The 15,262-nt window shown below is 37.9% G+C and overlaps 1 protein-coding gene across 6 annotated transcripts in view; it reads right to left on the bottom strand.

Moving 5' to 3' along the window:
* Positions 1-15,262, bottom strand: part of sptbn2 (spectrin, beta, non-erythrocytic 2) — a 99,207-nt gene that overhangs the window by 33,642 nt on the left and 50,303 nt on the right. For 5 of the 6 annotated variants that reach the window (XM_067438504.1, XM_067438503.1, XM_067438506.1 and 2 more), the window contains one exon: positions 135-286. In XM_067438504.1, coding sequence (XP_067294605.1) covers positions 135-286 — 152 coding nt within the window. Of the gene's footprint in view, positions 1-134; positions 287-703; positions 725-15,262 lie in introns of those variants that run through there. The other variant, XM_067438508.1, reaches the window with a different exon arrangement.

Raw genomic sequence — 15,262 nt, forward strand, 5'->3', positions numbered from 1 at the left:
ATATTAATGTTAAAAAACCTCATAAAATAAAAAAATTCATGCCATGGGACCTTTAAATACGCCAAATGTTCAAATAATTTTGGCCATGGATGGGATGGAATATGGATGGATAGATGGATGGATGAGATACTGACCAGTTGTTCACTAGAGAGAACCTCCAGCAGTCGAATGAGCATGCGTCCATCGCGGAGATCAGTGTAGAGGTCACCGATTCTGCAGGTCACACGGCCCAGGTGAGAGTTGACCCATTTAGTGAAAGTCTTCTTCTGCACTGCTTCCCTCTCATCTGGAAGAGAGAGAAAAAGAGATTTGGAGGTTAAATAACACAAAAATCCGTAACATTCACCCTGGTACACTAAAGCATATGCACACACACAACAATCTGGACACAGATAAACATTCATAAACCACAAAGAATGCAAATGCATTTCAAAAATTATCCCAAAATACACATCATGCTAAAAAAACATTAGGTCCCTAATTTGAAGGCAGAAAAACAAGACTTAAAGACATAAATTTTACTGCAACAAGCCATGTCTGGACCTGCATTTTACAACTGTGCATAAAATGAACATTCAAGAATGACGTGCAGTGACCGAGGACTGACTGTAACTCTAAACTCTATTAAAGCAACTCAATTACTGCAGCACACTGACAGCTTGACTGATGGCTGCCCACATTAATCAGAGCAGACCTCACTCACAGTTAGCCAATTATGTGACGGAAGGGGTGGGACTCAACAGCACCGAGACCTGTGATGAGATAAAGCATTCAATTTTTCTTTTAATAATATTTGTCTGCACATCTGAATAAAAAAAAAAAATTGCAGCAATAGACAGATGGAAAGAGAGCAGAAACAGGAATACTTGATATGACAGACAGATAAGTGTCCACTAAGAGTGCAGTATTAGTGTCACAGGAACTTGTGTGAAAGCATATGGGGCTGGTCAGTAAGAGGCTCAACCCACTGCTGTCATCTGAATGACCTTTACAGAGGAACAACAAGCTGTTTATCACAAACACTACTACAACTACACGCTTCCCGTCACTACCAACTATCTTCAGAAAGACCAAGCAAGAGCTGCATGTTGTGTCATATGCGCTAATACGACAAGATAATTCCTGTAACAAGTTTAAATGAAGCATGCTAATTTAATTGCTGATAAGAAAAATGTCATGAGCACAAAACGAACGCCTCAGTCATTAAACAAACATGCTCCCTGTAAACCCTGAAAACAAGCACACAAAATAATGCAAGAGCACAAAAGCAGCGAGAGGCAACAAGGTCAGCCTCAGAGCCATCTGGTCACAGATCTTCTCTCTCTTACACACACACACACACACACACACACACACACACACACACACACACACACACACACACACACACAGTCTTCCATTAAGGCTGAGCTTGTTATTTCACGGGGAATTGGATCACACGGTAACACAGAAACACCTGTACATGTACGACTGAAAAGCACACAGCGATTGACTTCTCTACTGCCAAAAAAGTAGTTGAATTGTAAAGGACACAAGACCTGAAAAGTCAGTGTGTGTGTCTATAGAGGCCTGATCATGTTTAGAAACCCATTACTGAACAGAACACTCTTTACAGAATCTTTAAGGCTGTCTCTCATCCCTGATTAAATTATCTCTCTCTTTCACCCTCAAACTTTCATCAATGATCTTCAGAAAAAGCTTATATTTCCAACAGTGACACAATCGCACACACACAGAGCCTACAAACCTTGGACAAGATGAGCCTCCTTTTACATACAAACACACGCAGTTAACAAAGGGCAGACACGTACATTTTGAGAGGAAGCCAATAGTATATATATAGCTATACTCTGGCCCAGTGATTCTGAAGTGGTGGGACGGGGGGAAAACAAGCTATAACTATGAAGACATATAATTGTGCAAAGTTCAAGTAAGTTCAACATAGAGACATTAAGAATTCAGGATACATTTTGTGGTTGACATCAAAGGCTGTGCATTGAAATCAAACTCAATAAAAATAAAAAAAATATTAATTTTTTTTAAATTATAGATCTATTGGTCACAGACAGACAAATTAGACAGATGCCAACATGGACGTGCTGTGTGACATGCCCTCATCCTCAACCACCATGAACAAAACACAACCCAGACTATTACATGCAGGTTTCATTTGGTACTGATTTGGGCTGCCCCTTGATGTCCACAGTCTTGAAGCCAATCCAAATAAAGCAAATATAAAAAGTGAAAGTGCCTTTTTCGATCGTACCGCAATGCCCCCACGAAAGCAATTTCAAATTTCTACCAGAGGCAATTTAACAAAAAGGGGCGTGGGGTTTGCCGGACATTTTTTATGCATGAATAACACATTATGATTCTGACATTCCTGATACTTCCTGAATACTTTCAATGATTTTTTATCTTGAATGATGAATAGATTAACTGAACTGAACTGTTAAATGAGTAATCTAAATGGACTCATATGCTGCAGAAATATATATTATAAACTTGACAGGTGACTTTTATAAACTGTAGTGTGATCTATCTTCTCAGTTTAAAATATTTTAAAGACAGATGATATTCAAAGAATTAGACTAGAGAGCAATGCTTGGTCCTTTTGCTTCCGCTGATATGATCAAACTCTCACCTACAAACTCCACACACCAGCTGAGGAAACCTGTTCTGCTGGTCACAGCATTAAGAGGAGGGACGATGCTTTCAAGCTCACATAATGACAGAAAGCGCTCCACTTTACTGGTTTAGGTGCAGAGACCTGAACTAGCCTGGGTAGGGCCTGACTTTGATTATATGCCTAGATAATTTCACCCTCCGGCTAGGTTGTTACAACGTCTTCTATTACTGTGCATAAACACAAAGCTCATATTGCAGAATATTTTGAGCTTTTTCTTGTTAGGAATTAGGAACTGGCCACTCATAAGTGGATGAAACACATTACATGAGGGGTTCAAGGGCATTGTGCTTTGAGAAGATAAATATTTACCTTTTTTAACAAATAAAAGGAATTTGTGTGTTGACCAAACAGGCCCAAAATTGCAATGAAGGGTCAGTGTTTGTGTGTGTGTGTGTTATCAGAGTTGTGGAGTTCTGGTACTTCAGCCTTGATCTGTTTAGAAATGAGGAGACCTTGAGCATTCCTTACCAAGGAGGAGGAGAACACGAACACGCGCGCGCACACGCACACACATGCGCAAGCGCCAAACACACAGGAAGCAGAAGGGAGTCCGAGGACTCTGACCTGCTTTACAATGCAAATAGGAATGAGAGGATACAGTCATTTGACCATAAAGATGGACGGTCCAAATTAACAGATAATCAGTACATACCTGCCTGCTATTCAAAACGGTTTACACACACCCAACTGTCTGCTGCCCCCTTCCACATCGATAGTTCATGTAGTTACAGCATACACATATGACCTACATTACACAATGAAAAACGAGACATGATCTGACGGTCCATGGCTGTTCTCAATACACTGAATCCTTCTGGGATGAACCATTTCATACTACCACTTCTTAGAAGTTTCTCAGTATGTCCCGTGTTTCACTTCCTTAAGTCACGATTGAGACCACTTAAACTTTTTCAGACTTTAAGGGACAACTGATGTAGTTACAATGAAATCTAAAGATGTGCCACTTCATGTTAAAAAGACTGTTGACTCTTGATATACTAAGTAAAAAAAAAAAAGGGAAAATATTGTTTTTATGGTGTTTTCAGGGTAAACGTTTCTTGTAAATGTCAACAGCTGATCTTCACTGCTGACTAATCCATCAATTACAGATTAACCTGAAAACACACACACGCAAGACAAGGATCTTTAAAGCTGCATCTTCATGAGCATCCAGTGAACAAATGGGAAATGAGCTGAATGGCAGACAGAAAACCCATTGACCAATAGTTTTCACACACAAATTTTGCATATGTCTACCAAGCCTAAAGAACAGAAACGGAGTCACGAAAAAGGGTGTTTACAACACCCACAAGGAGATCTAATGAGAGTCAAAATAACTTTGATGTACAAGAGATGTATAAGCATGTGTGAGAATGTGAATGATGTGCGAGTTGTCGGCACGTGATCATTACCACTACATCTCAACACAACATATGGAGGTGTCCTTTTCTTATCTGAACCACTTTTAACCAGATCACAGAAACACACTCGTTATTGCATTGATGTTACTGGTGCTGACGTCAATCTCAGACAAACCTTTTTAACGCAAGAACAAGTCTGTATTTCGATTTAATCAGTAACAAACAGTGAGTGAATGAGTGAGTGAGTGAGTGAGTGAGTGAGTGAGTGAGTGAGTGAGTGAGTGAGTGAGTGAGTGAAGTGTGTGTGAGTGAGTGAAGTGTGTGTGAGTGAGTGAAGTGTGTGTGAGTGAGTGAAGTGTGTGTGAGTGAGTGAAGTGTGTGTGAGTGAGTGAGTGAGTGAGTGAGTGTGAGCGAGCGAGTGAGTGAAGTGTGTGTGTGTGTGTGTGTGTGTGAGAGAGAGAGTGAGAGAGTGAGTGAGAGAGTGAGAGAGTGAGTGAGTGAGTGAGTGAGTGAGTGAGTGAGTGAGTGAAGTGTGTGTGTGTGTGTGTGTGTGTGTGTGTGTGTGAGCGAGCGAGCGAGCGAAGTGTGTGTGTGTGTGTGTGTGTGTGTGTGTGTGTGTGTGTGTGTGTGTGTGTGTGTGTGTGTGTGTGTGTGAGAGAGTGAGTGAGTGAGTGAGTGAAGTGTGGGTGTGTGTGTGTTTGTGTGTGTGTGTGTGTGAGCGAGCGAGCGAAGTGTAGGGCTGTTTCGAATGCCATTTTTTGAGCTTCGAAGCTTAGGTGGCGATCAATATCGAATATTCGAAGCTTCGGTGGGTGGGGCTAAATATATAATAATAGTGTCGGTTTGCATTTGTATCATCTTTCACGACTTCACGTTTCACTCTTCGGCATCGTAAATGTGTTGCGGCAGACCCAGTGGAGTGCAGTGTTGCATTTGGTGCAATATGATCAGGTGGCACACATTCTTTAAATATTAATAAACATTTAATAATCTTTTAAATAGAACAGTTTCCGGTACGCATTACACGGGCAGGTTTATGCTCCGAAAACGGACAGTGCACAAGTGATACAAAACACAAAGTCTGTTGAGAGCAAGAACTTTAATAAGGTATTAATAACGAACCTTTCTTTAAAACGAATGAATCCCAAAACAGAAATTAAATTAGTAACACACAGTGATTTCAATGAACTGCATGCTTATAAACAGTTGAATAAGAATAAATGAATTGTTTTAAAATGACACAAAATGTAATGTCTATTACAATTAGTTTTATTCTATATAAGGGATTTATTTTGTCTTATTCTGACTTTTTGTTAATTTAAATCTTTAAAATGCGCGATGCTTTTATTGAAAGCATGTTGCGGTGTTTTTTTTTATTTATTATTTTTATTTCAAGCATGAGTGAGAATGAGTCCGCGACGGAAGTCACGTGTTGAAAAAAAAAAAAAACGAATATTCGAATCTCAAAACTGAAAATCGAATGCCACCTCACCGAACGAATATTCGATTATTCTAGTACAGCCCTAGCGAAGTGTGTGTGTGTGTGTGTGTGTGTGTGTGTGTGTGTGTGTGTGTGTGTGTGTGTGTGTGTGTGTGTGAGTGAGTGAGTGAGTGAGTGAGCGAGCGAGCGAGCAAGTGAAGTGAGTGAGTGAGCAAGCAAGTGAAGTGAGTGAATGAGTGAGTGAAGTGAGTGAATGAGTGAGTGAAGTGAGTGAATGAGTGAGCGAGCGAGCGAAGTGAGTGAGTGAAGTGAGTGAGTGAAGTGAGTGAGTGAGTGAAGTGTGTGTGTGTGTGAGAGTGAGAGAGAGAGAGAGTGAGAGAGTGAGAGAGAGAGAGAGAGAGAGAGAGAGAGGCTAATAAATGTGGGTACTCAAACATCTCAATATCAAGACATTGCCTTTAACACTGAGGAAACATTGGCATAGCATTGACAAAATGATAAGAAAACATTGAAAAACATTTCTCAAGGCTGCATGAATATAAACTCAATATTTTAACGGAAAATTGAATAATGTAAATTTAACAGAACTTTCTGGTAAATAAGTCTATATATTCATATAAGCAAACACACATGCAGGCTTAAACGTTAAGGATTTTTTCTACTAGCCTGGTGGTTAAAAAAAATGAATATATATATTTAAAGCTACACTGTGTAACTTTATTAGTTTATTCTTAGCTAAAAACACTTCTTTCAAACAGTTCTTTCAAAAATATATGTACTCATTAATGTATATTTACTTCTTTCAAGTAATAAAGTATTCTCGTAAGTTTATAATATGCCATTGATAATACATACGGGTGAGGGGTTTGAATGCCGGTCGCCATGTTACCCCTCCATCTTGAAAGTACATTAGCCAAAGAGGGACATACTCATAAATTCAAGCTTCGCCTTTTGCGTTTTAACACTCGATGGCACCGTGTCGAATGTGAAGAGGAGGATTGCCATGTTAATCTTGGACTAAATTAGCCGCCGTAGGAGTTAAAACAAAATCAGAATTGAGAGGAACAGAAACTATTATTGACTGCATGGTCATATACCTTTTCACCCCTAGATGGGGGAAATATCACACACTGTAGCTTTAATTTAGAAGAAATGTTGTCAGTGTTTTTAGAATAAATAAAACATTTTCATTTTACTCAGATCAGACAGATAGATGTAAATAATACATCCAGAAAAGTGCTAATTTTGCAGTGGTTTAAAAAAATTCCCAGAACTGTAAACGCGTGTATCAACTCTCTTTGGCCTGAAGCACAAACTTAAATACACTGAAATACATGGAATGTGCACAGAAGCCTAACGGTTTCCATGATCTATTTTGGACATGCTTCTGTGTGGGACATTTTCTGTCCTGGGGGACACCTAAAATATACAGATTAACTCTACATGTATTTGTGCGAATCTATAACATATGTGCACATTCCACAGTAGGCAGCTAGTCATGTTGTGACAGGGCTGCTTTCCCGAGGTGATGTTCAGGAGAAACAGAGCGTGAGCGAGAGACAGCACAGCCACATGCTTGCTGACATGATGGATGGAGTGAAAACTTAACAGAAACCTCTGATGGGCTGTTAGTGTCAAATGTGAAAACTGGACAAGATCATAGATTGATGATTTAATCCTGCAATCTTCCTGTTTCATTATCACATGGAACTGTCCTTATATTATGTTGCTGGCTGTTTCTCCACTTGTTATACTTCTGTCTTGTGATCCAAATCTTGTGGTCACTGACATTTGTTTTGAGCATGTCTGTTTTGCAAATATTAGGTTAGCGCAAACCGTTCTGTACTCTGTACTACACTAGTATAAGCAGTTCAGGTATGTCTGAAAGCTGATGAATGTGTGTGACTGGAGTTTTTCCCGCAATGGTTAGTGCAATGTTGACAGCACACTGACAGCGGTATTAAACTGTGTACACAACATATTTATCTGCAAACACACAAATGCACATCTCTACACCCTTCTCTTCTGGGTAATACAGTCGAGAGAAAAATAGAGATCTCCCAAGATCACCGTGCAAACAATTAAAGGAATGCATTAGCGCTGATGTTCTGAAGATTAAACCTTTAAACTGAGATATCTGTATGTTTTCATGCTGAGATGTCATCTCACGATGTATTTGTACTGGAATCAAACATCTTACGGCCGTCTGCCTGTCATACTGATGCACTGAAGTAGCTGACTTCTATTTGTTTGATTTACACCTGATTTTCGTTTGAGGTTAAACTTCATTTACAAAAGGCAATACAAATAAAATAAAACGTTATGGTCATCAGAGCTGTATTTGTTTGATCACAATACAGTAAAAATAGTAATACTGGTAAGAAAAAAATTATTACAATTAAATAACCGTTTTCTATTTTAAAATATCCTACAATATTAACTATCCCTGTTATGGCAAAGCTGAATTTTCAGCAGCTTATTACTCCGGTCTTCACTCAGTGTCACATGATCTTTCAGAAGTCTAGAGCAAGAGAATTTAAAATAAGATTGATTAAACATGAATGGAATCAATCATGAATTAAATAATTACAGCAATTCAGAGAACACATCAGATGTAAAATAACATTCGCTGGGTGTAACAACCATAAACATGTTACACACACATCTGGTAGCAGTGGTGTAATTGCTGCTGTCTAGCTGCTGTTTGGGCGTGCTGCAAGGAGCCGTATATTCTATCCTTTCATCTCTCTCTCTCCTGTCCTGTCATTATTTTTAACCCCTACAGCGTCCAGGCCTTTTTTTCTTATGCTTGTGTTCACGACCACGTTTCAATCTCTGATCACTATTAATCATTACAGTAGCAATCTGCTGATGTCATTGTTACAGATGTCCTAGCAGACAAGAGCTGCCCTACCCTTCGTCACTGGAGGAATGTGAGTCACTGAATCCTGTGACCGTTTGAAAGTTCACTCAAAATGAAAGTTCAGTCTCAATTTACTCGCCCTTTTGTGAGCATAACGGTATATGGATACTGTATGCAGTCACTGTGTGGAACAGAGCAGCTTAGAAGTTCTTCAAAACATCATCTTCTGTGTTACACGAAGAAAGTCATACAGGTTTGGAATAACATGGGTTAAGTAGATGATGACACAACTGTCTTTCGCATTAACTTCATTTAAATTTAAAATCCCAGAGGTGTGTGCTATAATCAAGGACACGTGTGTTGATATGACAAACATCTTACTGCAATGACTAATTCCTTGAAACAATAAGTTTTGTCTGTCACAGTTCTTCACATGTACGTGTGCGCAGAAACTCACTGTGGGTCAGTTGAAATGAAAAACCTAAAAAACACTTTTCATTGTATTGCCTTAACTTATAAAACATTGATGACCTTTTTATTTGACAAATACAAATCTTTCTTAACTGAACTACAACATTCAACGCATATTAAAATATTGTTTCTACTATAACTGGCACAAAATGCTTGTGTATGTGTGCGTGTGTGTGAGCACGTGTGTGTGCGTGTTACAGCAAAGAGAACAAAGTACTTATTACCGCACACAAACACGTGCAATAGTTACTGAATGACTAAGAAAGAATGAAGACACACACCTCTAATGGCTATAATAACTAAGCAGAATTTTCCGCCAGTGAAGACATCTTGAATAGAAACCTGCCATCTTCATGTTTCACCCCTGACATCAGCCTTGCTGCAATTTTAATATGATGTTGTTTTCTAAATATTGAATTCAGGCTCTTAAAAGGAATTCAGCTTATATGTAGGGAAAATATATTGGACAACATTCTTAAAAATGCATGCACACATAGAGGGGTGAATATGATGGGCCAAGGCTCGACAATAAAGACTGCCCGATGGCCTGGTCAGACCTCAGACAACAGTATAAAAAAAAAAGATAAAGTCAGTTCAGTTCATGAAACCTTTAATCAAACAACAAAGAAGAAAAAAAAACATCACTCACTGTCACTGCTCTTGACTGAATAACTTAAATAAGGATAAATCTATATTTAAATTCACCAGTGAAAATGTAATGCTATTTTACATTTCCTCTACCTGAAAATTACTGTTAGACTTCCCTGAAAGAAAAACACAAAAAGCAGTGTTTATTTTATTTGTATGAATGTTCTATTGTATTTGTGCTATTGCTCGTAATTTGATTATTGGTTATTTTATTACTGAAAGTTTGTCTCTAACAATATTTAAGAAATGTATACCAGTAAAGGTCCTTTCACACCGAAAGCGATTTTGACGCGCACATAATTTGGACGATGGTTTTATTTTTTGATCAGCTGTTTGTTTAATGATAGCTTCAACATCAAACGCGAATGTGCTGCTGTGAAAAAACAACGTTAATTTTTTCCACTTTGATGTCTTTTTTTTTTTTATACTCTAGTTCAAAAAAAGTCAAATGAACTTTATTGTCAATTCTACCACATATACAGTACACTCATACACGCAAATGTTTTGGGATGTTGGAGCTCTGAAACGTCACAGGTGTCACAAATTCAAGTCGCGGCTGATGTGAATGGTTTTGACACTAACTATTCGCATGTAAAATATTAGCTTTTTTGCTTCGCGTCCAGTGTGAAAGGGCCTTAAGGCTAGTATTTTTGGTGATAACTAGGCCTATTTTATTTATTTATTTATTTAACTTTTTTGGGTGGTGGGGGCAATGAAAATTTTGGTAGGGCAGGTACAAATTTGAACCACTTAGCGTTGAGTTATTTGAGATGTCTGGAAAACGTAAGTGACACTGGAGAACTGAGAACAGAACAGACAGCTTCTTCTGAGTCGGTGTCCGGTTAAGACACTCAAAATTATATTTCCCCCCAAATTTTACTGCATCAGTGCTCATCCTTCATGCCAAACAGTCATCATGGAGCACTCTAGCAATTTTATTTCCATGACAATGTCTCATGTGTTCTCCCATACAGTGGAAGTCAATGGAAACTAACAATTGGTTATCAACAGTTTCCAAAATATATTTTTATGTTCCACAGAATAAAGAAAATCCTAGAGATTTGGTAAGCTTAATGACTGCAACCAATGCTGCTATGACACTTGGAACCAAACGTTTTTTCCCCTTCTAAAAAAACAACACAAAATAATTGATTTCGCCATAACAGAGTCTGAATTTTGTGTTCGTGTAAAAATGACAGTTTAACACAAACTTCAGAAAGAGGAAGTCAAGATACATGACCGCGCAGTGGCACACACTTCGTCATACTCGATTGTTTATTCTCTGTGTTTTAGAGTATCAGGGTTGAGTGGTATGAAATGTATTGTTGCATCTGCTGCGCCAAACTAAACATGCATGAACTAGACCAAAAAATCTCCTTAGCATAACTGCTGAAGAGCCACTAGTGTGCTGTGGGCACAAAACACTTCACTGAAGTGCAGATGTACTGGTCTGTGCCAAACTTTCTTATGTCAGAGTGTGCTTTACTATACAGTTCAACTATTACAACATTTGACATACATTGTTTAAAAATATCTGCTCAACACAGCTTATCATGTGCTTCAGAAGAGCAGTAGGGGACCAAACATAATATTTTATTATAATAATACATTTTAAAAAATGCTGACTTAAATGTACACTTTCTGGTTAAATCTACCATTTTTCCTGACAAAAATGTATTTTTGCTTCTTTTTGTTAGGATCATTCTGCTTTGAACATTAATGCAATTGACATTTTTCACATATTTAAGATCATGTATCTTGCCAAACGACATTACACATTACACACTTCCTGCAAATGAAAATGCCGCCTCTAAACCCAAGTAAATATCTGTTTTTATTGGGCTTTGTGAAAGTTTTCTTAACTTAAGTTGTTGCTAAAGTTTCTTTACACAATAAAAAAAGCCGTTATTGCCTTATCAAGTACTGTGTATTGCTATTGGCTGAGGAGAGCATTTAAATTTAGTATGTAAACAAAACCTATTCATGTCCATATATTCATGTATAATTGCTCAACATACACTGCCATTTATATGCACACACAGCCAGAGTAAGGACATCTGGTTTGAAGAAGGCTGGGAGAAGGGAGGATTTTTCCCCGGAACAGTGTGACTTTCCCAAGAGCAGAAAAGTAAACAAGTACAAAGAGTAAAATAAGATGACAGTAACATCAACAGAGTGATAACACGGACAGTGTGAGAGTCTGCAGAAACTTTCCTTCAAAATGTATTTTCTGTCACCATTTACTCACCCTCATGTTCCAAACTGGTGTGACTGACTTACTTCCACACACTGTAAAAAATTATCTAAAAAATAAGATTATTTAAAAAATAAAAATTACCTGCTTGCCTTAAAATTTATTGTAATTTTAAGTTAATTGAAATTGAAATTAAAATGTTGTGTTAGTACAGTGAACATTTTTTTTAGAATCGACAACCTTTATTAAAATATTATTAAAGGGTTACTTCAGCGATCAGCATATGGCTTTGTATCAGTAGAAACCCTGGAGTATATTCAAATGATTGAGCTTCTCCCCCTCATATGCCCCTGAGACAAGAGATTTATGCATTTTATTTCTGGAAAAATTCCTCCTATGATGCAAATTGACGATATTTGCATCATAGGAGGAATGTTTGGCCAAAGGCTAAAGACTACAGCCAGCAGAGGGAGCCATTTCTGCATGTTTTACACCCGAGTATGGGGGATGGGAGATCACACTCAGAGTTCAGCTCACAGCTACAGCACTCATTTAAACAGAGCTATGGTGAGCAATCTAAGTCTTTTAACTTCTCAAATTACTTTCTATGAAAGTTAAGCTTGCAAAGGCATGAACTGAAACGCACCAGATTGAACTCGCGTAGTGAATGTATGCCGCGAGTGTAGTCGCGATTACCTCAGCTCAAATCACGAGAGCTCATTCAGCTCATTTATCTGACTCTTGCAGTTAGTGCTCAGTGCTGTGATACTCGCGCGGTGACTCACTCATTATATTGAACAGTTCAGTTTTTAATTGTAGTGTCTTCTCAAACTCAGTCACAGTAATCCAGTACAGGTGGCTTTGGGAATGGCCTCACAGGGCAGCGAAGCATTCTGGGAATTGTAGTCTTTCATCCCCATGAGACCAAAATACATTTTCTGTCTTTTCTCAGTCTAGAAGGCATCAAATTAAAAAATAATGTCACATTTCTACTTCAGGGATGACCCAGTTTAAATACAGATTCATCTTCCCAGCGCTGAAGTACCCCTTTAAAAGATTTTGTAAGCATACTGGGTAATTGTGTGTTTTATTTGTGATGACGCAGCTAAATTGTGCTAATTTCATGATTTATCACATTTTTATGTGGTTCAGATACAATAATATTTTGAGTTTCTATTTATTCAACCAATTTCCTTCATTGTATCAACTCAAATTTTATTTCAATGAACTCAAAATTAAGGCAAACAGGTTACTTATTTTTTAAGTTAAACCTACAAAATAAATTTAGAGTGCAGAACACAACAGATGATATTTCAATGGATGCTTTTTCGCCTATACAGAGAAAGTCAATGAAGCATAAAAGAACACTGATCAACACTTAAGCAGGAAACATACTATGTGATTGTGCACAGTCTCTGAAGATTCTAGCCTTAGAATTTAAGAACCAGCTCGCCAGTCGTCCTCACTAATATTTTTCTAAACATGTTTAATATTTGCGACTGTCACCGGTGACTGCTATGCTGTGGAGATGCATTCCCTGTTGTTCATCCTTGTTTTTCTAATTTTGTAAAATACAAATTTTTGATTGTTTCTTTTATATTTTATAAGTTAACACTGTAAGTTAATTGTTTTTAAGCTATATCAGCATTCTGTAAAAATTATGAGTAAGCAGTGATTTTTTTTGTTTTCATTTTACAAATAATAGGCCTATTAAGTATTATTTTTTTCGATCTGGAGTCTAATAAAAGTTAAACAGAAAAAAATGTAATGGTTGCTTATGTAGGCTATATTTCAGTCTATTAGAAATGATGATTGTAAATACTGGCAATTTAAAAGTTCCTTTACCTACATCTGGGTGGAGAGAAACTGAATGTAATGGTTACTTTATTTGTAAGATCACAACCGATGATATTCAAAAAAAAATCTCATTTAAAGTTTATAATATCTCAATCTGATAAAGTGAACGTGGAAGTATGTATGTGTTGGTGTTTCTGTCATAATGCCAATTTTGACTTTCTACCCTTTCACATACACAAATATCCAATCACCTTCTGAACTGGGCTATTAGCTACTTGCCTGGCATCTTTGTCCACTTTCAACAACTTCTGTCCCGATTTCTTCAAGGGGAGGGACTATGGGCGGGTAAATGCATGGATGCATGTTAGAAGTCCGAAATGGTGATAGAACATTGTGCTTGGTATGTTTTTTGTCTTCAGACCAAACTTGGGTCTTCAGTCGACAAAGATTAAAATCTGTTTGGCTAGAGAGCTTCCAATAATGTTTATACATTAAGAGAGTAGGCAGTCTTTTACGGCTGTTCAAACACATTCGACCGCATGAGCGTTTACACTACGAAAGCAATCCAGTCCTACGGAAGCAGGGGCGGAGCAGGGGGGTGGCTAATTGGGCTTAAGCCCCGAATGTTTTGTCAAAAGCCCCGAATCTTTTCGTAAAAAAAATTTTTTTTTTTAAATTTTGTTTCATTTCCTCTCAGTCTTACAAACTGGAGCGGCAAAAAAGAAACAAAAGCTCCTTTACCGTGTGTATGGCAGTCGGCAATGCGTCTATGGTCGCACATCACTCATCTTGTTTGCCAATGCCAACAGCCAATAAAAACTAACGAAGAAGAATATACATCTTCTTCTTCTTCGTCGTTGTCATCAGGGATTGGCGCGGGCCTACTGTCTATGGCGCGGGCTTTTGTATTTCACCGGCGTCGTAGTTAACTATAGTTAACATGGACACTAGGCCTGCACATTTTTTTTAAAAGGAACACTAAACATCACCGGCCAGAGAGAGATTCTGCGTCAGACGAAAGTGTTGAAGGTTTGTGAATCCGCTGTTGTAACACTTGGGTTACATGACTGTATTTCTGGCTAGCTAGAGTTAACGTTTTACATATTAAGGCGAGACACGACAGGTGAAACATAGTCAACTTTGAGATTTTGGGCCAGTTTACTCCCTTAACATGTAAGCTTTCATGTCAAAATAAAAAAAAAGGCAACATTACACATTAAAGGTGGTTATTTCATTATATTTTGTCACTGTGCGCCTTTAGATTTCTACCTGAAATCATCCAAAGTTATTCTAACGCGAGCTCCCGTGCCGTCTCCATTCACAGAAACATGTCATGCCTGGTATCATTATAAAGCTCTCAGTCACACACACAGCGCTGTCTAATCCAAATATGGGCATTTCCTTTGAAGAACTAACCAACCGCGAAAGTTTGCAGCCGAAAACAACATCTGATTGGTCATGGATTCTGATGTAGCAAATTTGTCAGCTAAGCACAAAGTAAACCAAACGGAACTCTAAAGATTAATAATGATGTTTACACCAAATCCTAATTTCACCTATGCAGGCTAACTTAAACATAGTCAGATAATGGTTGCCTTTTTTATTTGCCAGGTGTTAAAATGAGTCATCCTTAACATTTTTGGTGTTTTGGATTCACTACAGCTGGAGAACAGTTAAATACCAAACAGGTTGTAGGCTCTACTGGCTGAATTTTTTTAAAGTATAATTTTTCCAGATAGTATATAGATTTTTAGGCATTCTATTATCTCAAACAGCCTGGAAAATAGTGCATTTAACT

Source organism: Pseudorasbora parva, chromosome 3, assembly GCF_024679245.1.
Source record: "Pseudorasbora parva isolate DD20220531a chromosome 3, ASM2467924v1, whole genome shotgun sequence".
Classification (NCBI taxonomy): domain Eukaryota; kingdom Metazoa; phylum Chordata; class Actinopteri; order Cypriniformes; family Gobionidae; genus Pseudorasbora; species Pseudorasbora parva.